General features: G+C 44.4%; 2 protein-coding genes across 11 annotated transcripts in view; one reads left to right on the top strand and one right to left on the bottom strand.

Moving 5' to 3' along the window:
- Nucleotides 1-8,412, bottom strand: part of LOC106577912 (tudor domain-containing protein 7B) — a 43,967-nt gene extending 35,555 nt beyond the window's left edge. The window contains exon 1 of one of the 2 annotated variants that reach the window (XM_014156361.3): nucleotides 8,191-8,412. In XM_014156361.3, the coding sequence (XP_014011836.2) occupies nucleotides 8,191-8,265 (75 nt within the window). In that variant the 5' untranslated portion in view covers nucleotides 8,266-8,412. Of the gene's footprint in view, nucleotides 1-2,806; nucleotides 2,994-8,190 lie in introns of those variants that run through there. The other variant, XM_014156362.3, reaches the window with a different exon arrangement.
- LOC106577911 (dynactin subunit 1) overlaps nucleotides 6,773-24,171 on the top strand; it is a 35,864-nt gene continuing 18,465 nt past the window's right edge. The window contains exons 1-17 of one of the 9 annotated variants that reach the window (XM_082965267.1): nucleotides 6,773-6,920; nucleotides 9,761-9,811; nucleotides 9,904-10,158; nucleotides 10,419-10,497; nucleotides 11,607-11,638; nucleotides 11,784-11,801; nucleotides 12,735-12,758; nucleotides 13,283-13,336; nucleotides 14,326-14,481; nucleotides 15,317-15,340; nucleotides 15,803-15,883; nucleotides 16,066-16,182; nucleotides 16,539-16,743; nucleotides 17,450-17,528; nucleotides 17,877-18,036; nucleotides 23,379-23,483; nucleotides 23,931-24,122. In XM_082965267.1, the coding sequence (XP_082821393.1) occupies nucleotides 9,931-10,158; nucleotides 10,419-10,497; nucleotides 11,607-11,638; nucleotides 11,784-11,801; nucleotides 12,735-12,758; nucleotides 13,283-13,336; nucleotides 14,326-14,481; nucleotides 15,317-15,340; nucleotides 15,803-15,883; nucleotides 16,066-16,182; nucleotides 16,539-16,743; nucleotides 17,450-17,528; nucleotides 17,877-18,036; nucleotides 23,379-23,483; nucleotides 23,931-24,122 (1,554 nt within the window). In that variant the 5' untranslated portion in view covers nucleotides 6,773-6,920; nucleotides 9,761-9,811; nucleotides 9,904-9,930. The remainder of the gene's footprint in view (nucleotides 6,921-9,760; nucleotides 9,812-9,903; nucleotides 10,159-10,418; nucleotides 10,498-11,606; nucleotides 11,639-11,783; nucleotides 11,802-12,734; nucleotides 12,759-13,282; nucleotides 13,337-14,325; nucleotides 14,482-15,316; nucleotides 15,341-15,802; nucleotides 15,884-16,065; nucleotides 16,183-16,538; nucleotides 16,744-17,449; nucleotides 17,529-17,876; nucleotides 18,037-23,378; nucleotides 23,484-23,930; nucleotides 24,123-24,171) is intronic. The other 8 variants (XM_082965266.1, XM_082965268.1, XM_082965270.1 and 5 more) reach the window with 8 other exon arrangements.

Raw genomic sequence — 24,171 nt, 5'->3', positions numbered from 1 at the left:
TGTTTTAGTCGCTTACATTTACTTTACTTTGTAACTATAATATTGATAAGATTCGTACAAAATGATCTGCTTTTCATAGACAAGTATTCTTAGCGTGGTCGTTAATATATAAACAATTTTCCCCGCATAGGTATTTCATTTGGAACTATATGGATATTTTGTATAGAAACAAGTCTTTAGTTTTTAAGAACTGGTTTAATAATCATATCCTGCTGGTGAGTCAACCTTTTAATGCAGAAGGATTGTTACTCAATATGAGGATTTTTTTTACTACGTTACAATATCCCTGTTACACCTAGAGAGTTCGCCATAGTCTTTGATGCTATTCCATCTGGAACTCTCATGTTGTTTAGAGGTGTAACCAGACCTCACCTTCTTGAACTTCCCTTGCTTAATACAGTTGACTCTCCAATAGGAAAAATGTGTTTCTCCTTGCTCCCTCAGAACAACACATCTATACATGCAATATTTCAATATTGGGTTGCTGGGTAGCCTAGAGGTTAGCCTGGTGGTTAGAGTGTTGGGCTAGTAACCGAAAGGTTGCAAGTTCGAATCCCCGAGCTGACAAGGTACAAATCTGTCGTTCTGCACCTGAACAAGGCAGTTAACCCACTGTTCCCAGGCCGTCATTGAAAATAAGAATTTGTTCTTAACTGACTTGCCTAGTTAAATAAAAGGTAAAATATATATTTTTAAATGTCACAACTTACTGGAATACATTTGTCAATAATATCTATTGGGAAAAAGTCTGGTTATTACCACACAAATACCTGCTTGTTAACAAGATCAAAGAGGTCTCTTTCAGAATGATCCATAAGTATTACCCTGCGAATCATTACCTGAATAAAATGAAAAAATACATTAACTGTAGTTGATTTGAGGATCCAGAAACAGTTTTGCATTTATTTTGGCATTGTCTACTTGTAAAGAAAGATATTCATAGTTTTATAAATGTTATTATTCTTGATGACTTTTGTTTTTCTATGTGAGAATGTGCTGCTCGGTTTCCTTAACTATAATAATGATGAAGAAAAACAATTTTACCTCAAATCTAATTGTGCTAATAGAAAAATGTAATATTCATGAATGTAAATTGACTAATAAAAAAAACAACTCTTCCATGTTTTCTATGAGGAATTTGAGCAGTACATTTAAGACATTTGAGCAGTACATTATTCTAATAAGGAATCAATACGTGTGTATTTTAAGGTATTTATATAATCTGTCATTTGTTGTACCCCCTAGCATATGTTATCATTGTCTGTTTATATACCTCTTGTATGTATGCTGTTTTTTCTGCAATAAATCCAACGGAGCATTGGATAAAGTTGTAGTCTTTGCGCGGCAGTTAAAGCCGAAAAAGGCAACTAAACTATTTGGATCAATTAGGCTATAAAATTAAATGTAAACGTGCATTTGCAACTGTCACCAACAAGCCCCAAGTGTATGGGATCAATATCATGCTAAATGTATTGCGAACACACACAGCATCCATTTTGTATTCGTGTATCATGATCGGTACAAATAAGTACCAATCCACAAATGTAAATCACTATCCACAAATGCAGTTCACTATCCACAAACAAACACCTTTTGATTTGTATTTGTAAATAGATATATTGCATTTGAATGTTTTCATAACTGCAGATATGCAGGTCATTTCCAAGGGCCTTAAAGGTTTGCACATAGGAGAGATATGCGCAAACGTGACAGATATGGCAAACCTACAACTCCATGTTTGGAAGCGCCTAGGTCACCTGATTTTTGGCAGGGATTTGACAAGAAAAAGGCCAAAAGTTATTTCGCGTAGAAAGCGATTTGAGGTCGTAGAAAAAAGTTCTCACATAAGGATAATAGAATTCCACAGCTGGGACAGGAGAGTGTTGGCAGCTGTGTTGATTGTCTGATCCCATAACCTAACTTTTGCATGCCTCTCCTGGGGAAACGGTTAGAGGCCTCAGGAATACTTATTTCTCATCGTCTGTGCAACATGAGACAGCGGATGGATTATAATATTATCACTTACAATGTATGACATATCCTTCACATTTAGTGGCGCTATCACACTGGCCAGCTAAATGAACTATTTGGGCGATGAACGGGTGTACGCCGCAATAGTGTTGCAAATATAGAGTGGGCTAGGGTTTCGATTATTTATGTTGGACATACTATGGTTACACATATCATGGTTACCATACTATAATTTCTGCAGGCATCAACACGGCCGAACGAGAAGCTGTCAGCGATTTATAGAAATCGCTTTTTACGGGTACAAAACATTTTCTACGAATTCAAATCGCTTTCTACCCGTGAGAATATGTTTTCCATGGTCAGGTGACCTAAGCGTTTCCAAACATGGAGTTGCAGGTTGGCCATATCTGTCATGTTTGCGCATCTCTCTCCTATGTGCAAATATGTATGGCAGTCATTTTACTTATGGCCCTTGGAAATGACCTGCATATCTGCAGTTATAAAAACATTCGAATGCAATATATCGATTTACTAACACAAATCAAAAGGTGTTTGTTTGTGGAAAGTGATTTACATTTGTGGATTGGTACTTATTTGTACAGATCATGATACACGAATACAAAATGCATGCTGTGTGTTCACAATACATTTGATATTGATCCCATACAAGTGTCCTGTCAAGCGACGTTATGACGCTCTATCGAACTCCGTACTCTTGCCACTTCATGGGACCCTCAGAGGGATTTTAAGCATTCACCAAATAGTATCACATCAACTATTTAATCTCAGTAATAAGATAATTAATTCAAGTAATGCCAGTCAATATAACTCTTACCTTGCTGGGAAGGAACAGAGACGACGGTGACACGGTTAACTTACTGCCCGTCACACTCCCTGATTGTCGTTCTGTCCCAGCTCACCCAAAGCTGCGCTCTAGCCAAGCGCCTCCCAGCAGGCCGGGTTGGTGGGTTACAGTAGCCTACCTCGTCTGTGATGTGATTGGCCATCTCCGCACAGCCCCACACTAATTCCATCATAGCGCAGGCGCACACAGGAAACTGTTGTCCAAGTGACACTTATTCTGTGTATAGGTCTATTTGGTTTTCGTCATCGGGTATGCTATCGTCTTAGAGTGAGAAAAAACAGTAGGCAAAACATTATTCACTGCCACTGTGTGCCCCAAAGTAAGCCGCTTTTCTCAGTCTCTGTCTCTCTCTAGTTCTCAGAGAGCTGAGAGGTCAACGTTTTGTATATGCGGTGGAATGCTTCAGATGGTACTTCGGATGGAAGGTTGGTTACACTGTTGCATAAAGTGAATTTGCACTACAGCTGAGCTACAGACACATAGACAGTCTCTTTTTTTCTCCCTCACATTTCTCACATAGATCTGGGCTGCTGCCTTCCCTCCTTCCTGACTACAGTCTCCACAGCCAGATGGTTATATAATTGTTGGACTATAAGGCATGTTAAAACCATCATGCTATGTAGGTTTTGGGATGGGATAAGTACACATTTTTATTTTATGATTTTTGTCTTATCCTGAGGTTGAAGCTCTAAACATAAGCCACCTACAAAAGTATTTTGTCAGCCCTTTACAAAGTATTTATTTTTGTATTTTAATTTGATGTATTTATTAGGGATCCCCATTAGCTGCCAAGTACTAGGGTTAGGCCAAGGCAGCAGCTACTCTTCCTGGGGTCCAAACACTTTAAGGCACTGACGTCACATATAAAATAAAAGATAAAAACAGTACATCATATAACATTATTACACCACTACAATACAAAATGTATAATACCACCATACAACAATGTTACAACGTTCGTGTGTGTGGAGTGCGTGTGCTTGTGTGCGTATGCGTGTGTCTGTTCCTGTGTATCTCTTCACAGTCCCCGCTGTTCCATAAGGGGTATTTTTATTTGTGCAGGCAAGCTCTAACATTCAAAGTTCTTTTTTCATCATAGAGAGCCTTTTAACAGCCAACCATCTAAGATAGCCTACCAAACCATTGAATAAAAGGCTCTGAATATCTTTTCCATCTGAGTAATCTATGTTGACTACCACAACTATGCGTCGAGGCAAGCAACACTGAACCATGCATGAGAGCGCCAGCTGTTCTGGACGACTGTGTGATCTCGCTCTCCGTAGCCGATATGAGAAAGACCTTTAAACAAGTTAACATTCACAAGGCCACAGAGCCAGATAGATTACCAGGACGTGTACTCAGAGCATGCGCTGACCAGCTGGCAAGTGTCTTCGCTGACATTTTCAACCTCTCCCTGACCCAGTCTGTAATACCTACATGTTTCAAGCAGACCAACATAGTCCCTGTGCCCAAGAACGTGAAGGTAAGTAAGCAGCCTTGCACAAGCCTTAACGTGTGCGAGCCGGAACGTCTCATAGGAGCAGGAGCCCATCTCCTTTTTCTGTAGCGTGAGGCAGCTTGATGTACAAGTAAACCCCCTGAACAGGACGCCAAGTTAACCTGTCTAAATTACTATCGCCCCATAGCACTCACATATGTAACCATGAAATGCTTTGAAAGGCTGGTCATGGCTTATATCAACACCATTATCCCAGAAACCCTAGACCCACTCCAATTCGCATACCGCCCCAAACAGATCCACAGATGATGCAATCTCTATTACACTCAACACTGCCCTTTCCCACCTGGACAAAAGGAACACCTATGTGAGAATGCTGTTAATTGACTATAGCTCAGCGTTCAACACCATAGTGCCCTCCAAGCTCATTACTAAGTTCAGGACCTGGGACTGAACACCTCCCTCTGCACCTGGGTCCTGGACTTCCTGACGGGCCGCCACCACCTGAAACAACACATTCACCACGCTGACCCTCAACACAGGGGCCCTCAGAGATGCGTGCGTATTCCCCTCCTGTACTCCCTCTTCACCCACGACTGTGTGGCCGCGCACAACTCCAACACCATCATAAAGTTTGCTGATGACACAACGTGGTTGGCCTGATCACCGATGATGATGAGACAGCCTACAGGGAGGTCAGAGACCTGGCAGTGTGGTGCCAGGACAACAACTTTTCTCTCAACGTCAGAAAGACAAAGGATCTGATTGTGGATAATAGGAAATTGAGAGCCGAGCACACCCCCATCCACATTGACGGGGCTGTATTGGAGCGGGTCGAGAGCTTCAAGTTCCTTGGTGTCCACATCACTAAGGAATTATCATGGTCCACACACAGTGGTGAAGAAGGCACGAGAACGCCTCTTCCCCCTCAGGAGGCTGAAAAGATTAGTCATGGGCCATCAGATGCTCAAAAGGTTCTACAGCTGCACCATTGAGAGCATCTTGGCAACTGGCAGGCTTCTGACCAGGCGCTACAGAGGGTAGTGCGTACGGCCCAGTAGATCACTGGGGCCGAGCTCCCTGCCATCCAGGACCTCTATACCACCCAAGTCATAGACTGTTCTCTCTGTTACTGCACAGCAATCAGTACTGATGCACCAAGTCTGGAACCAACAGGACCCTGAACATCTTTTACCCCCAAGCCATAAGACTGTTATTTGGGTAACTATTTAATAGTTAGTCCAGATAGTTAATTAGTTACCCAAATAGCTATCTGCATTGACCCTTTTTGCACTAACTCTTTTGACTCATCACATACTCTGCTACTAATGTTTAATATATATCCTGTTGCTGAATTACCTCCTACCCCTGCACATCGACTCAGTACTTACCCTGTGGATATAGCGAAATTATAGTTACTCGTTGTGTATTTACTCCTTGTGTTATTATTTCTCTCTTTTCTTTCTGCATTGTTGGGAAGGGCCGTAAGCTTTTAGTCTACACCTGTTAGTCTACACCTGTTGTTTACAAGAATGTGCCAAAAAAAATGTGTATTCGATTTTTGATACCTGTAAACCAAAATCTCAAATAATGTCCACATGGGAGAACCATTTGAAAAACCCTTTTGGTTCCAGGATGAACCCTTTTGGGTTCCATGTAGAGGCCTTTCTACAGATGGTTGTTCATGGAACACAAAAGGGTTCTGCCGGGAACCAAAAATGTTTCTCCTATGGGAACAGTTGAATAACCATTTCGGAACCTTTAGTCTACTGAGCTCATGTGAGTGGAAAAACAGTACAAATATTTGAATCAGTTTTGTTTCTATATAAACGTTTTGAGCATTGCTCGTTGAGCGCATCACTCTATGTCGTCACTAGTTACCACAGCCACAAAATAAGAAACTCCACTGATTTATATAAGGTATCTTCTTAAAATGTTATTTTAAACCTAACCATAACCACACTGCTAACCTTAAATTAAGACTAAAACGCTAATATTTTTTACATTAATTTATACGATATACCAAATTTAGACTTTGTGGCTGTCTATAACTAGTAACAACCGTCACTCACCATATCTCGCGCCAAACACTGATTGCAAATGTTTTTGATGTTTGTTCACGTTGCTAGCGATTTCAGACACTTATTTTTACTTCTAGACATGCCTCACATTTGTATATAAAACGCGAAAAGGAAGTTTAACAACATTTATTTAGAAGTTTAGTTACTTTATATTCTATAGCTGACCTGTGTAGTCCTACTCACCACCTTGGATTGTAAGTGCACATAGTTATCCATCAATCCAACAGGTGTGGGCGCTTGGAATATATTCGTTTGTTTATGTGATATCGTGTACTGATGTTTGAAATGTATTATGTATTGGCCATTGCTATTGGAACTTCTGTAACGTAATTCCAATTAATACAAATTTCACTTTTGTCAGAAGAATCGGAAGTAGACGATTTATAATGAGAAAAAAGCACCGGAAGTTGGTGTGGGTGGACGGTTCTTATTATAGCTTATTATAGGCAATTTGCTAACTGACCTTTACCTGTATATTTTTCTTCCGTTTAACCAACAAGTTATTTTGGAACATCATACCAAACCTAACTTTGTCAATTTGTAGGTAGGTGGAAGAAGTTTGCTAACGTTATCTAGCTTCTCAAGATTATTGACTGTTAGGCTAACACTTCGCATCTAGTGTAACGTTAGCTAGAAATCTAACGTTCGCTAGCTAGCGTTACTAGCTACAATGAAATGTATTGTTGATTTAACGTTAGCTAGCAAAGTATTTTAGTTAACGTTAACTCGCCACCGTCACTGCTTCTTTCTATGGGAAAACTGTATGAATATACATTTTTCAGAGTAGTTAGCTAGCTAATTTGCTTGCTCGAGGTACCTAACGTTAGCTAACATTACAATCAGATTTTTGACTGACGCGGAACACACCACAGTTAGCTAGCTTAGTAACCAACTAGCGTTAGCTAACTAAGTTAGTTGGCAAAAGTTAACCACCTAACCTGGCTGGCTAGCTAGCTATTTTAGCTTGCCAACTGTCATAATGTTTGTGCTGGATGACACTTTCACCTGATTTTACAGGGCAAGATGACACTGACAACCTCTGAAGTAGATACTCCTGAAAAAGAGGATGATAATTTCTATTGGTGACAGTCAAGTGCTGATATGAGCATAATCAGAAACACACCCTTTCTCACTGACTGAGTGATGTTCTTCTTTCAGTACAGAGGTCCATATCAGGCCCTACTAGTGTTTTGTCAGGTATTGTTATGGCAAGATTATTTTCTGTTTTCCCATAATCTAGCTGCTACAGCTGGAGACGACAATGTTATTGCGTACTTGCTGGGATTCGGGAGAAGTACACAAGCTCATTTAGAGTTGTGATGGTTGCTGAAGGTGAAGCATCACTAATAGCTTCCCCTGCCAGAGACCCTCCTCACTCCTCCCCTGTCTCTGTCACAAACACTTCCTCTCAGAAGGATAGTGAGAGAAGCTAGGAGGATAGATGGAAAAGCTTACACTGTTTGATACTGTTGTTATTTTGCGGATAAATAAGGCAACAAGTCAATATGGCAGGAATGTGCAGGCGGCATTCCGTGGCCGTCCTGGCAATGGGCCGGGGTAGCTTGGTGAGTCCTATCTGATATTCTGTCTAAGACTAAACAAGTTCCTACATATGAGTTGATTTGATTGAACGGACAAACAGCAACAGTCAGTTATTTTACCTAAGGCTAGTGATTGTCTATAGGCTACTTTTGATTTTATACTTGCGTCAACCATTTTTAGTGGTGCCACATTGGAGAACAGAACTGTATCAAGAGCAGTTTTCTTGTTCATTCTGCTGGCAAAGAATTTAGGATAAATATGTGTATACTCACAATGCAGGCCATGCAGCACGGTGCTGAAGATGATGATTTCGGTGATGATGATGAAATAGCATGTTGTGGCTCCATGATCTGTTCACCACTTCAGCTGAAGAAGTCACGGTTAGGAAGGAAGGGTAGACTATTCCAATGGCATTTCCTGGATGTTCCGGTGTTATGACATAAGAGCTCAGTTTCTACTTCTTTTGTTTCTAGTTTCTGACTAACACCATTCCTGCCATGATCCCGGCTACTCCTCCCAGTTGTCTGCCTTTCGGACTATATCTATTAGGCAAGCTACAGCTAATCAGGTCTCCTCTCACATGGCATTGCCTCCCTGAAGACCCACATATAATGTTTGCCATGTTCCTCCATGGCCCATTTTGACCATTTCTCAAAGATTTCCTCAGTGTGGGTAGACTGAGCGGTACTGTCTGTGTGTCTACCGGCAGTAATGGTTACAGTCTGCTGTAACCATATGACTGGGTGTGTGACTGCTCTGTCCTCAGGCTGTCTGTGGCCTAGCTAGCATGAGTCAGCTGGCCGTGTGTCTATATGGCCTAGCTAGTGAAGAGTCAGCTAGTTGACATTCAGAAGACGGAACTAGACCTAATGGATATATCATCAATATGTTGTTTGTTTCTAGTACTTGTTGTGGAATAGGCCTATATCAGCCATTTTCCCTCTCAGCCTCTTTCTGTCAGTCTGTGAACTAGGCCTAGTTATTTAACTAGGCAAGTCAGTTAAGAACAAATTCTTATTTACAATGTCGGCCTACCAAAAGGCAAAATGCCTCCCGCGGGGACTGGGGCTGGGATTAAAAATACAAATATATGACAAAACGCACAACAGTACATAAAGAGAGAGCTAAGACAACAACACAGCATGGCAACAACACAGCATGGCAGCAACACATGACAACACAGCATGGCAGCAACACCACATGACAACAACATGGTAGCAACACAACATGGTAGCAGCACAAAACATGATACAAACATTATTGGGCACAGACAACAGCACCAAGGGCAAGAAGGTAGAGACAACAATGCATCACGCAAAGCAGCCACAACTGTCAATAAGAGTGTTCATGATTAAGTCTTTGAATGAAGAGATGGAGACAAAACTGTCCAGTTTGAGTGTTTGTTGCAGCTCGTTCCAGTTGCTATCTGCAGCGAACTGAAAAGAGGAGCGACCCAGGGATGTGTGTGCTTTGGGAACCTTTAACAAAATGTGACTGGCAGAATGGGTGTTGTATGTGGAGTATGAGGGCTGCAGTAGATATCGAAGATGGGGGGGAGTGAGGCCTAAGAGGGTTTTATAAATAACCATCAACCAGTGGTCTTGCGACCTGTTTACAGAGATGACCAGTTTACAGAGGAGTATAGAGGTCAGTGATGTGTCCTATAAGGAGCATTAGTGGCGAGTCTGATGGCCGAGTTGATGGCATGGAATGTTGTCATCAATAAAAACATGTTTGCATGCTTCACTTTGTTGTTGTGGAAAATCCGATGTTCAAATGTTTTATCTTAGATCTCACCAAGAACTCAGTTGTCATTGTTTCTTGTCTGTGGATAAATGACAGATTTCCAGGCACACAGAGAAGTGCAAAGATCACAACAAAATCAAACCCTAGGTGAGGCTGTAGACTAACACCGGCAGTGTCAACAGCAGTCACAAGGTCCTCTGTCCTAAACTATGTTCTCTCTCTCCACCCCCTCACCCCAGATCTCCGGCAGCCCCCTCCTGAGCAAGATGAGTGCGGACGGGGGAGGCAAGCCTGCCAAGGTGGGCTCGGTGGTGGAGGTGATCGGTAAGGGCCAGCGTGGCACGGTGGCGTATGTGGGCGCCACACTCTTTGCCACGGGCAAGTGGGTGGGTGTGATCCTGGACGAGCCCAAGGGCAAGAATGATGGCACGGTCCAGGGGAAGAGATACTTCCAGTGTGACGAGAACTGCGGCATCTTTGTGCGCCAGTCCCAGGTAACTAAGCTAATACGCCATACCACAGACACTCTCTCTAACTGTGACACACACACAGACACTCTCTCTAACTGTGACACACACACAGACACTCTCTCTAACTGTGACACACACACAGACACTCTCTCTAACTGTGACACACACACAGACACTCTATCTAACTGTGACACACACACAGACACTCTCTCTAACTGTGACACACACATTGTGGAAGAGTAATAGACTGGTGTATTGAACCCGTCTCCCTCTCTCCTTATCAGATCCAGCTAGTGGAAGATGGTGTCACCTCTCCAGACATCCCAGAGTCGTCCACTGCCAAGTTCCTGTCCAAGCAGAAAGGTGAGCAGAATAACAAAGCTGTAGCCTTCATTTACATGGCCTCAGATAGCGTTGGGGTTAATTTCATTTCAATTCAGTCAATTCAGTAAGTAAACTGAAATTCTAATTGTCCTCAATGCTTCTCTATGAGGATAATTTTTTGAAATTTCTGTTAACTTCCTGAATTGAAATTCTCCCCAACCCTGGATAACATGGCACTGATCTTTAGGCTGCAATCATAAAGACAACACTAACCAGGTTTCCATCCAACCTTTTTATGCGAGTAAAGTACATGTTGGATAAAAAATGTCATGACAGGCCTGATGGAAACAGAAAACGTGTCAGTTAACTTTCCAAATGTCCACAAAACTAAATACGCTAGACAAGGTGGGATCTTTTTCTGTTGGTAAAAATCATTATGAGAGAATTGTCTGCAGAAACGCTTAAGATGCACAAATATTGATATAATAACCATCATATGGAAGTGAACTTGGAGTCACGCGATGACATGTTGTGTGGTCCTCCCACTACGACTCGCTGGGAAAGCATGCAGTTCATTAGACTACAGATGAAATAAGTGATGAATTTCACACGGTGGTGAATGGGCAAGGTGGTGACCTTGTGATGCTCCTTTCCATTCCATATCCATAATAATCTCATCATGTAGGCTATACCCACACCGTATCTGACAGTTGTTGGCTAAGGAGCACATGTCAATACCAGAGTGGGCACACTCACTATATAATGCCTTTTTTTGTTTTGAATGAGAGAACCATCAGTAGAGTTGAAAATGCGATGGAAAACCATTTAACTTTTTTATTCACTACACGGGAATTAAAGCGCAGAAGTAAATGTTATGTGCACTACGTCATCACCCACAGCCTTTTAATCCCCAACAAGTCCATTTGATGGAAACTCGTCTTTGGTTGGGAAATGCGCGTATTGTTGATAAACAGATATAGAATATTCGCATGAAAATCTGTTGCCAATCGGATGGAAACCTAGCTACTGTAACACTTTATATTACGGTCCACTTAAAGTATTTCTAAAGGGTTTAGAAGTAGTTTATAAATGGTTAATGTGTGTGTTTATAATAACATATGATCTGTTCTTTCTGTTTTTATCTTCAGACATGCCTGAGATTCCAAAATCAGTCAAACAGGTACAGTAAAAATACAGACCTTTGTTTCAGAGCGATTTCCATCCCTCTCCTCTCCTTTTCTCTCCCTCCAAGTGACCTACCTGACCTCTTCCCTCTTATCTACTTCCCTCTCTCCTCTCTCCTTTTCCCCCAAATACCATTACAGACGCCCATTTCCAAGAAGGTATAGATATTTAAAACTATGCTCACCTACTTTGCCACGGTGGTTGTTTGCTTGTCACGTTTTCTTTTGAATTGGGCTGTTCAGGGTAATATTTTTGGCCTGTCATAGCTTTTCTGTAGTTCGTCTTTTGGACTGTGTACTGCTAATGGATCACATGGGTGTTTCATGTCACCGTACATTTTTGTTGCGTTTTCACTTTGGTTCCATGACACATTTAGGAGCATGATGTTCCATGTTCTGGCTGTTAGGTTCATTTTTAAGTTTCAGACTCAAGTGTGTTCTTGCTTGCATTGTGATGCGTCTTGTTTTTGCCTCGACTTCACTTGGGATTTTTTGTTGTTGTTGACTTATTTTAAGTCATGTTATATACTTTTTAACATCAACTTCACCCACTTATATATTAACTACAGTACGTCACCTCAGTTTTTAAAAGTAGTGGTTATCAGCACAAACTTCATACTTGCACAAAGACTTAATGAAAAATTCCACCCAAAAACTCTCTTTTGGTATTTGTTTGATTAGTCAATAGTTGATATAGTTCAAAAATGTTTTGCAGGTCAGCAATGACGTTTTCAAGATATGTAACTTTCATAATACAGAAATACAGCCGGAAGTTGCATCATATGACTCAAAATGCGTCAAACCGGCTGTATTTCTGTATGTCAACAATGAAGTAATGAAGCAAATACTAAGAGTTTTTGGGTGGAGTTTTCCTTTAAGTGATTACGAGGAATTCAGTAACACAGCAGTCCAGCCTGCTGGAGAGGGATATATCAGTGTGTTTTGACTAATATTAACCCTGTGTGTTTCTGCCTCTCTGCCCTGCTAACTACTGCCCTTCGCCGTCTCTGCTGGGCCTGTGTGTGTGTGTTCTCTATCCTCCGCCGCTACTATACCCTCCTCCTCTTCCTCCTCTTCCTCCTCCTCCTCCAGTCCGTCACCCGTCGTAGCACCAAGGTGAGCTTGTTATGAACAGCAGACGGTGTGGTAACAGGGTTGCGTTAAAGAAGAGCCCACCTGTCCATTCCTACTGTAGATCGTGTCGTCCTTGTGATGTCACAGCAGTACGTCCTGAGGTAGATTAGAGCAATGGAATGTTGATAAGCTCATGAATATGGAAGATGTAGGAAAGTAGCTCACCACAGTCTGGAAAAGGAATGATGTTTTAGAGTGGGAGATCTCCTGCTTCAGTTTAACGTCATAGACTGAGATAGAAGTCAACAGTCAGTATTTGACATGAGAGTATGTCACACGTCAGTACATGGTGTGTGTATCTGTTTAGGCCTAACTATAGAATGTGAGAGTAGTAGAGTGTATAAAGTTGTTCTAGAAGATTCCCTCAGGAAGAGAGAACAGCAGTAGATGGCTTTTCAACCCCTAACACAGCAGAGTGTATAAAGTTGTTCTAGAAGATTCCCTCAGGAAGAGAGAACAGCAGTAGACAGCTCTTCAACCCCTAACAGTCTACTCTCATACAACAGTGGAATACTCCAGGTCGTCTCTCCTCCTCCAGCTCCCTCCCCTCCCTCCTCATGGTACGTTCCAGGCCTCATACCACCTGACTCCCCTGGGAGAGATCAACTCTGGTCCTGGAGGGGTGAACTCTGGTCATTCTGGTTATTGGTCAAAGGTCAAATTCACTGCAACAACTGGAAAAACGACAGCGTAGTTAGTTTTAGTAATTTTAAACCAAAATCCCCACAAAATGTGAAGCAGTAACTTACTACTGTAGTAGTGCCCCTAAAACCAGAGTTCACCCTTTTACAGACAGTTCAGTTCACCTGGCCAGTTCCTTGTGCACTGTTGCTACTTTTTAGAGTAGGCCAGATGAGCACAGTAAAGGGTGACTTATATGGCACTGGGTGTGGTATTTGCTCACCACTGAAGGTTTCACTTAAATACGGGTTTACTGGAGTTCACCTGGGCTCTGGGTGGAAAGTTTCTGTGTTCAGTTCCGGGAGCAGTCTGTGTTTATGGTCATTGGGATTAACAGGTAATGGTACGGTCTCACAGATGTAGTTCTCTTTTACATGTATTTAACTTGTATTTCTCCCTCTTCCTGTTCTCTCTCGCTCCCCTTTCTCTTTCTATCTTTTCTTCGCCTCTCTCCCTCCTCCACCCTCTGCCCCCCCCCCCAACCCTCTCCCTCCTCCACCCTCTGCCCCCCCTCCCCCACCTCTATCCCTCTGCCCACCCCTCTCCCTCCTCCACCCTCTGCCCACCTCTCTCCCTCCTCCACCCTCTGCCCACCCCCCCACCTCACTCCCTCCTCCACCCTCACCCACCCCCCCACCTCTCACCCTCCTCCACCCCCCACCTCTCTCTACCTCCACCTCTCTCTACCTCTACCTCTCTCTACCTCCACCTCTCTACCTCTCTCTACCTCCACCTCTCTCTTTACCTCCACCCTCTGCCCCCTCCCCCACCTCTCTCTACCTCCACCCTCTCTCTACCTCCACCCTCTCCCCCACCTCTCTCTACCTCCACCCCATCCCCCACCTCTCTCTACCTCCCACCTCTCCAGGCTCCCCGGGCCATCGGGCTGTCCAGCTCTCGGTCCAGGGAGGATGTCAGCGAGGGCAGCCTGTCTTCCAAGGGTGCGCTGGGGGCTCCTGTCGTCCCCCTGCCCAGCGGCACCCCCGCCACGTCCGGAGCTCCACCCCCCGCCACCCCTAGCAAGGTCAGTCCACAACCCCCCGTGGCCAATCAGATCATTACCTTAGGTTCTGGGGAGCTTTTTGGTCTAGCACAGAAAGAAAACACTCCATTATCATAACAGTGATACGTTGTTGGATGTGTTTACTACTGGGCTGGAACAAAAGCCTGCAGCCTGATATGTCATTTATATAGATCTGAGACGATAAAGCGAAAAAATTATCGACACAGACCACTTATTGAGGATGTTTTGATGACATCGTTCATTACAATAATTTGCCTATTCTACAGAAAAGTGAAGTTTGAAATTAAGTTTGCTAATATGGGGTGATTGTTGGGATAATGGCGACAGTGCATGAAGATGGCGGCCCCCATGTACTTACCACACATTCCTTGTTTTGCTAAGTTTGCAGTGTTGTTCATTGCTCTCCGTTACTATTTATTTGTATGGTCATTGGCACCGTGTACATGATCCCAAAGCTTTAAGACGCCGGCAATAAAATAAATATATATATTTACTGGCACATTGAGCCATGTCGCGCGCCGTAGTTTAAGAACTCTGTGGGTGGTGCTAAAAACAATGATGTCATATCTGAATTCCTCCATCTTTATGGACCGTCGGCCGTTGAAGGCTACAACATTGAAATTAGCAGTAGTAGTTTGAAGGGTAACAACAGAAGCTGGTGCACATTATTCTAAACCTATCATTTTATTTGTTGTATTGATTCAGTCAGTTTATCGTGATTGTGTCTTTTTGTCCGCATCGCCCAGCTCCACCATGATATCACCTCCATCCATTGTGTTTCCTCATTTGTTGTCTGTTGACTGTTGTGTTCCATCCATGTTGTCGTTGTAAACAGGCTGAGCCTCCTGCATCAAAGCAGGTAGGGTAACAGTATCTGAACGCATGCTTATCTGGTCTGGGCATGTTGTTGACTAACAAACTGTGGTTGCCCCAAATGGCATCCTATTCCCTATATAGTGCACTGCTTAATAGAGAATAGGGTGCCATTTGGGACCTATCCAGAGATCATAGGGTGTTACTCCTCAGCCTCTCTACCACTGCACTTCCCCTGCATGCCAACAGAGGGCAGAGTTTCTTTGGGTTAATATTACTGAGTAAAGGAGTTTACTCCAGACACGGTTCTTGGTGGTGGGAGCATGTATTGGAGCTTTGAGGTTTTTTTTGGAATGTGGGTTCTAACGTCTCTGGTTGCTTTGAGATGTCCACTATCCCCTCTCTCAATGCCCCCCCCCCATCCCTTCCTATTCGTTCTTCCCCCCCTTTCTCTCTTTGTCTTCCCTGATGTGTTCACCTTCTCACCTTAACCTCTCTGTCTTCCCAGGAGGAGGAGTCTCTGCGTGGCCAGGTGAAGGACCTAGAGGAGAAGCTGGAGACCCTGAAGATGAAGCGGGCGGAGGACAAGGTCTTTGTCTTTTTAATCATCTATTTATTATCTTGTTATTATATACAGCACCTTGACTGGCTGTCTCTGTATGAGTTGTGCTATACAAATATAAAGACATCTAAAGTTGATAATTTTTTATAAATATGTCATGTAATAACTTGTATTATTATTATTTATTCATATTTACAATGATTATTCAGGTCAAGCTGAAGGAGCTGGAGAAACACAAGATTCAGCTGGAGCAGCTCCAGGAGTGGAAGACCAAGATGCAGGAGCAGCAGACTGACCTGCAGAAACAACTCAAAGAGGCCAAGAAGGTACAGTACACACCAGAAACATGAATGATTAACCTCTATGGTAGTCACCTTTTTGAAATGAGTACACAACCTTCACACTTCTGTTGGGGTTTCTGTCCACTTCTCTTATTAAATCACAGTACTTGGCAAGACTTCAAGTAACAAACTGGTAGTCATTAACCTAGGATAATTAAAAGGTAATCGCTTATGTAACGCTGTACCAAGTATGGAAGTCTGTTGTCGGGTACCTAGTTTTAGCTTTGGTTAGATTGACATTGCTAATGACGTCCACTCTTGTCATTCTGGATTTTTTCGCGTATTTCGTCTGACTCTGTTCACACACACATGTGAGATTTACACTAATGTTCCTCTCTCAGGACGCCCGGGAGGCATTGGAGGCCAAGGACCGCTATATGGAGGAGATGTCAGACACGGCGGACGCCATCGAGATGGCCACCCTGGACAAGGAGATGGCCGAGGAGCGGTCCGAAAGCCTGCAGGTGGAGGTGGAGTCGCTGAAGGAGAAGGTGGAGGAACTCACCATGGACCTGGAGATCATTAAACACGAGGTTGAGGAAAAAGGTTAGAGGTCACTAGTAGTGAGTTGCTATAGAAGGCTGCTCTATTTATGGTATCTCATCCCATACAGAGGGTCAAAGATCATACCCCCAAAACATGCTAACCTCTCCTGTTATTGTAATGGTGACAGGTTAGCATGTCTTGGGGGTATGATCTTTGACCCTTTAACTTTCTCACTCATCATTTTTCACGATTCATTCAGGATTATCTGTAATGGTAGCATCCACATTAATGTAGCAGTGTTCAGAAACATTCTTATGATAAAACTGACTCCAATGGCACAATACATTATTTACCATTTAATTTCTATTGGACTCAAAATAAATTGAAATGAAACCATAACGACATGTAAATGCATCCGAGTTTGTAGAGTCACAAGCTTGATGTAGTCATTCCGTGCTAGGAATATGGGACCAAATAGTACACTTTTGACTACTTTATTTCTAATCTTTAGGGGTGTCAATAATTTTGGTCCCTACCTTTTTATTGAGAAAAAATATATTGTTCAACAAGAACTTTTTGCATACACTATAGCGCAGTATTTAAATGATTTATTTTATACAGTCATTATTGTTCATTTTTATCAAGGGTGTCAATCATTTCGGATCCCACTGTCTTTATATAAAAAAAAAAAAAATAGCAATCATATATTTGACAAGGACTTATCCAGTATTGCTTGGCAAAGTTGAAACCTAACCTGCTTCTCCAGGTTCCGACGGAGCTGCCTCTAGTTACCACGTAAAGCAGCTGGAGGAGCAGAACAGCAGGTTGAAAGATGCTCTGGTCAGGTGCGTGTACTTCAAACTAAAAATAAAATGGGTTATGGTTTTATTTCTTGAAAAGTAAAAATGTTGAACAAACTGTCTCATCCGTTACATGATGTTTCATTCAGATCTAGTGCCCCGTATGGGTACACTGGGTGTCTTTTCCCTTCAGGATTTGCTCAAGATGATTTGTCTGTCACTTCTTGGGGCAGTTTCCTGGACACAAATTAAGCCTAGTCCTGGACTAAAAAGCCTGCTCAGTGGAGAATCTCCATTAGAAGTGGTTTCTAGTGCAGGACTGCACTTAATCTGGGTCTTAAATGTTTCCCTTTAGTTTGATCTCTAACATAACTATTTGTTCCCCTCCCTCAGGATGCGTGACCTGTCGTCGTCTGAGAAGCAGGAGCACGTGAAGCTGCAGAAGCAAATGGAGAAGAAGAATGGAGAGCTGGAGACTCTGAGGACCCAGAAGGAGAAACTACAGGAGGAGATGAAGCAGGCTGAGGCCACCATCGATGAGTTGAAGGAGCAGGTCAGTCAGCCAGGCCACCATCGATGAGCTGAAGGTCAGTCAGTCAACCAGTTTGTCAGCCAGTCAGTTAGTCAGTTAGCCGGGGGGGGGGCTAGGTTACCATCAACAAGCTTAAAGAATGGGTCAGCCAGTCAGTCAGGCTACCATCAACAAGCTTAAAGAATGGGTCAGCCAGCCAGTCAGTCAGGCTACCATCAACAAGCTTAAAGAATGGGTCAGCCAGTCAGTCAGGCTACCATCAACAAGCTTAAAGAATGGGTCAGCCAGCCAGTCAGTCAGGCTACCATCAACAAGCTTAAAGAATGGGTCAGCCAGCCAGTCAGTCAGGCTACCATCAACAAGCTTAAAGAATGGGTCAGCCAGTCAGTCAGGCTACCATCAACAAGCTTAAAGAATGGGTCAGCCAGTCAGTCAGGCTACCATCAACAAGCTTAAAGAATGGGTCAGCCAGCCAGTCAGTCAGGCTACCATCAACAAGCTTAAAGAATGGGTCAGCCAGCCAGTCAGTCTACCATCAACAAGCTTAAAGAATGGGTCAGCCAGTCAGTCAGGCTACCATCAACAAGCTTAAAGAATGGGTCAGCCAGCCAGTCAGTCAGGCTACCATCAACAAGCTTAAAGAATGGGTCAGCCAGTCAGTCAGGCTACCATCAACAAGCTTAAAGAATGGGTCAGCCAGCCAGTCAGTCAGGCTACCATCAACAAGCTCAAAGAATGGGTCAGCCAGTCAGTCAGTCAGGCTACCATCAACAAGCTTAAAGAATGGGTCAGCCAGTCAGTCAGGCAACCATCAACAAGCTTAAAGAATGGGTCAGCCAGCCAGTCAGTCAGGCTACCATCAACAAGCTTAAAGAATGGGTCAGCCAGTCAGTCAGGCTACCATCAACAAGCTTAAAGAATGGGTCAGCCAGCCAGTCAGTCAGGCTACCATCAACAAGCTTAAAGAATGGGTCAGCCAGTCAGTCAGGCTACCATCAACAAGCTTAAAGAATGGGTCAGCCAGCCAGTCAGTCAGGCTACCATCAACAAGCTTAAAGAATGGGTCAGCCAGTCAGTCAGGCTACCATCAACAAGCTTAAAGAATGGGTCAGCCAGCCAGTCAGTCAGGCTACCATCAACAAGCTTAAAGAATGGGTCAGCCAGTCAGTCAGGCTACCATCAACAAGCTTAAAGAATGGGTCAGCCAGCCAGTCAGTCAGTCTACCATCAACAAGCTTAAAGAATGGGTCAGCCAGCCAGTCAGTCAGGCTACCATCAACAAGCTTAAAGAATGGGTCAGCCAGCCAGTCAGTCAGGCTACCATCAACAAGCTTAAAGAATGGGTCAGCCAGCCAGTCAGTCAGGCTACCATCAACAAGCTTAAAGAATGGGTCAGCCAGTCAGTCAGGCTACCATCAACAAGCTTAAAGAATGGGTCAGCCAGTCAGTCAGTCTACCATCAACAAGCTTAAAGAATGGGTCAGCCAGTCAGTCAGGCTACCATCAACAAGCTCAAAGAATGGGTCAGCCAGTCAGTCAGGCTACCATCAACAAGCTTAAAGAATGGGTCAGCCAGTCAGTCAGGCTACCATCAACAAGCTTAAAGAATAGGTCAGCCAGTCAGTCAGGCTACCATCAACAAGCTTAAAGAATGGGCCAGCCAGTCAGTCAGGCTACCATCAACAAGCTTAAAGAATGGGTCAGCCAGCCAGTCAGTCAGTCTACCATCAACAAGCTTAAAGAATGGGTCAGCCAGCCAGTCAGTCAGGCTACCATCAACAAGCTTAAAGAATGGGTCAGCCAGCCAGTCAGTCAGGCTACCATCAACAAGCTTAAAGAATGGGTCAGCCAGCCAGTCAGTCAGGCTACCATCAACAAGCTTAAAGAATGGGTCAGCCAGTCAGTCAGGCTACCATCAACAAGCTTAAAGAATGGGTCAGCCAGTCAGTCAGTCAGGCTACCATCAACAAGCTTAAAGAATGGGTCAGCCAGTCAGTCAGGCTACCATCAACAAGCTTAAAGAATGGGTCAGCCAGCCAGTCAGTCAGGCTACCATCAACAAGCTTAAAGAATGGGTCAGCCAGCCAGTCAGTCAGGTTACCATCAACAAGCTTAAAGAATGGGTCAGCCAGCCAGTCAGTCAGGCTACCATCAACAAGCTTAAAGAATGGGTCAGCCAGCCAGTCAGTCAGGCTACCATCAACAAGCTTAAAGAATGGGTCAGCCAGCCAGTCAGTCAGGCTACCATCAACAAGCTTAAAGAATGGGTCAGCCAGTCAGTCAGGCTACCATCAACAAGCTTAAAGAATGGGTCAGCCAGTCAGTCAGTCAGGCTACCATCAACAAGCTTAAAGAATGGGTCAGCCAGTCAGTCAGGCTACCATCAACAAGCTTAAAGAATGGGTCAGCCAGCCAGTCAGTCAGGCTACCATCAACAAGCTTAAAGAATGGGTCAGCCAGCCAGTCAGTCAGGTTACCATCAACAAGCTTAAAGAATGGGTCAGCCAGTCAGTCAGGCTACCATCAACAAGCTCAAAGAATGGGTCAGCCAGCCAGTCAGTCAGGCTACCATCAACAAGCTTAAAGAATGGGTCAGCCAGTCAGTCAGGCTACCATCAACAAGCTTAAAGAATGGGTCAGCCAGTCAGTCAGGCTACCATCAACAAGCTTAAAGAATGGGTCAGCCAGTCAGTCAGGCTACCATCAACAAGCTTAAAGAATGGGTCAGCCAGCCAGTCAGGCCACCATCAATGAGCTCAAATAGCAGGTCAGTCAGTCTGTCCGTCAGCCAGTCAGTTAACCAGACAGCCAGCCAGGACTTTATCAACAAGCTAAAAGAACAGGTCGGTCGGTCAGTGATTCAGCCAGTCAACTAGGTTACCATCAACAAGCTCAAAGAACAGGCCAGCCAGCCAGTCCGACAGGCCACCATCATTGAGCTCAAAGAACAGGTCAGTCAGTCAGCCAGCCAGGCCACTATCAACGAGCTCAAAGAACAGGTCAGTCAACCAGTCAGTCATTCAGCCAGTCAGTGAACATGTCAGTCAACCATAGTGTCAGTCAGCCAGTCCGTCCATCAGCCAGTCAGTTAGTCAGCCAGGCCACCACCAACGAGCTCAAAGAACAGGTCAGCCAACCAGACAGTCGGTTAGTCAGTCAGTCAGTGACCTCAAAGAACATGTCAGTTGGTCGTTCAGCCAGTCAGTCAGCCCACCATGGATGAGCTCAGTGAACAGGTTAGCCAGTCAGTCAGCCCACCATGGATGAGCTCAGGGAACAGGTTAGCCAGTCAGTCAGCCCACCATGGATGAGCTCAGTGAACAGGTTAGCCAGTCAGTCAACCCACCATGGATGAGCTCAGTGAACAGGTTAGCCAGTCAGTCAACCCACCATGGATGAGCTCAGTGAACAGGTTAGCCAGTCAGTCAGCCCACTATGGATGAGCTCAGTGAACAGGTTAGCCAGTCAGTCAGCCCACCATGGATGAGCTCAGTGAACAGGTTAGCCAGTCAGTCAGCCCACCATGGATGAGCTCAGGGAACAGGTTAGCCAGTCAGTCAGCCCACCATGGATGAGCTCAGTGAACAGGTTAGCCAGTCAGTCAGCCCACCATGGATGAGCTCAGTGAACAGGTTAGCCAGTCAGTCAGCCCACCATGGATGAGCTCAGTGAACAGGTTAGCCAGTCAGTCAGCCCACCATGGATGAGCTCAGGGAACAGGTTAGCCAGTCAGTCAGCCCACCATGGATGAGCTCAGGGAACAGGTTAGCCAGTCAGTCAGCCCACCATGGATGAGCTCAGGGAACAGGTTAGCCAGTCAGTCAGCCCACCATGGATGAGCTCAGGGAACAGGTTAGCCAGTCAGTCAGCCCACCATGGATGAGCTCAGGGAACAGGTTAGCCAGTCAGTCAGCCCACCATGGATGAGCTCAGTGAACAGGTTAGCCAGTCAGTCAGCCCACCATGGATGAGCTCAGGGAACAGGTTAGCCAGTCAGTCAGCCCACCATGGATGAGCTCAGGGAACAGGTTAGCCAGTCAGTCAGCCCACCATGGATGAGCTCAGGGAACAGGTTAGCCAGTCAGTCAGCCCACCATGGATGAGCTCAGGGAACAGGTTAGCCAGTTGCTCATATAGAGCAGGGGTCTTCAACTTTTATTTGCTCAGGGAACCCCACCGAGGCATACCGGCGACCCAGGGACGCCCTCCCTGGCATACCGGCGACCCAGGGACGCCCTCCCTGGCATACCGGCGACCCAGGGACGCCCTCCCTGGCATACCGGCGACCCAGGGACGCCCTCCCTGGCATACCGGCGACCCAGGGACCCTCATCATACTTTAGCAAAAAAAATACATTTCATGTCTTATCAGGTGAATGATAAGGGCAAAGAGAAGTAATCAACATTTTTAAATGAATAGTTTTGGTAGATCGTTTTTCATTATTTTGACCTGCCCACATTATTATTTACATTTTAGTAATTTAGCGGACGCTCATATCCAGAGGGACTTACAGTAGGGAGTGCATACATTTTTATATTGTTTCCCCGTGGGAATCGAACCCACATGCATGGCGTTGCAAGCGCCATGCTCTACCAACTGAGCCACACGGGATCTAATTGGACAAGGAAGTGTAAACTGTTAACATAGCCTATTAGCTACAACGGTAGCTCCAAACACATTTTTGCTAAGAGCAACTGTTTAGCTGACCAAGAAGGATAGTGATGGAGTGCTGGATCAGATGACCTGGCCTCCACAATCACCTGCCCTCAACCCAATTGAGATGGTTTGGGATGAGTTGGACCGCAGAGGCCAGGAAAGGCAGCCAACAAGTGCTCAGCTTATGTGGGAACTCCTTCAAAACTGTTGCAAAAGCATTCCTCATGAAGCTGGTTGAGCGAATGCTAAGAGTGTTCAAAGCTGTCATCAAGGCAAAGGGTGGCTACTTTGAATCTAAAATATATTTGGATTTAACACTTTTTTTTAGTTTTCTACATTATTCCATATGTGTCATTTCATAGTTTTGATGTCTTCACTATTATTCTACAATGTGGAAAATAAAGAAAAACCCTTGAATGAGTAGGTGTGTCCAAACTTTTGACTGGTACTGTATGTCCTAGGTGGATGGTGTTAGGGTTAAACTGTGTTATATGTGTCCTAGGTGGATGGTGTTAGGGTTAAACTGTGTTATATGTGTCCTAGGTGGATGGTGTTAGGGTTAAACTGTGTTATATGTGTCCTAGGTGGATGGTGTTAGGGTTAAACTGTGTTATATGTGTCCTAGGTGGATGGTGTTAGGGTTAAACTGTGTTATATGTGTCCTAGGTGGATGGTGTTAGGGTTAAACTGTGTTATATGTGTCCTAGGTGGATGCTGCTCTTGGGGCAGAGGAGATGGTAGAGACTCTAACTGAGAGGAATCTGGACCTAGAGGAGAAAGTCAGAGAGCTGAGAGAGACGGTCACTGACCTGGTGAGTTCAATCAACAATACCCCTGTCAACGCTGTTACCTTAATGTCAACGCTGTTACCTTAATGTCAACGCTGTTACCTTAATGTCAACGCTGTTACCTTAATGTCAACCCTGTTACCTTAATGTCAACCCTGTTACCTTAATGTCAACCCTGTTACCTTAATATCAACTTTGATATCCATGTGAACTCCGTTACTTTGTATGCTTTGAGTAGTCAGCGATTTGTTGAGTCAACTCTGTTAGTATGTTTTGAATAACCAACTCTGTGTCAACTGTTTGCCCTTCATGTGGGTCCACGGCATTGGCAAGGAGACTGTTTTAGAGACGGAGAGACACCCTTTGTGTTTGAACCCTGTCTGTGCATGACTTTACATCTAAACCCCTGTCCACTCGTCACTACACAACTATAGCTGCTCTAACCCGTCAACCCTGACCTCTCCCCTCCAGGAAGCGATCAACGAGATGAATGACGAGCTTCAGGAGAACAGCCGAGAGACAGAGATGGAGCTGAGGGAGCAGTTGGACCTGAACGGGGCCAGGGTGAGAGAGGCCCAGAAGAGAGTGGAGGCTGCTCAGGAGACTGTAGCGGACTACCAGCAGACCATCAACAAGTACCGCCAGCTCACTGCCAGCCTGCAGGTATGTACCGCCAGCCAGCCTGCAGGTATGTACCGCCAGCCAGCCTGCA

Source organism: Salmo salar, chromosome 18 (assembly GCF_965601325.2).
Source record: "Salmo salar chromosome 18, fSalSal1, whole genome shotgun sequence".
NCBI lineage: Eukaryota > Metazoa > Chordata > Actinopteri > Salmoniformes > Salmonidae > Salmo > Salmo salar.
This window is presented reverse-complemented; position numbering and strand designations above follow the sequence as displayed.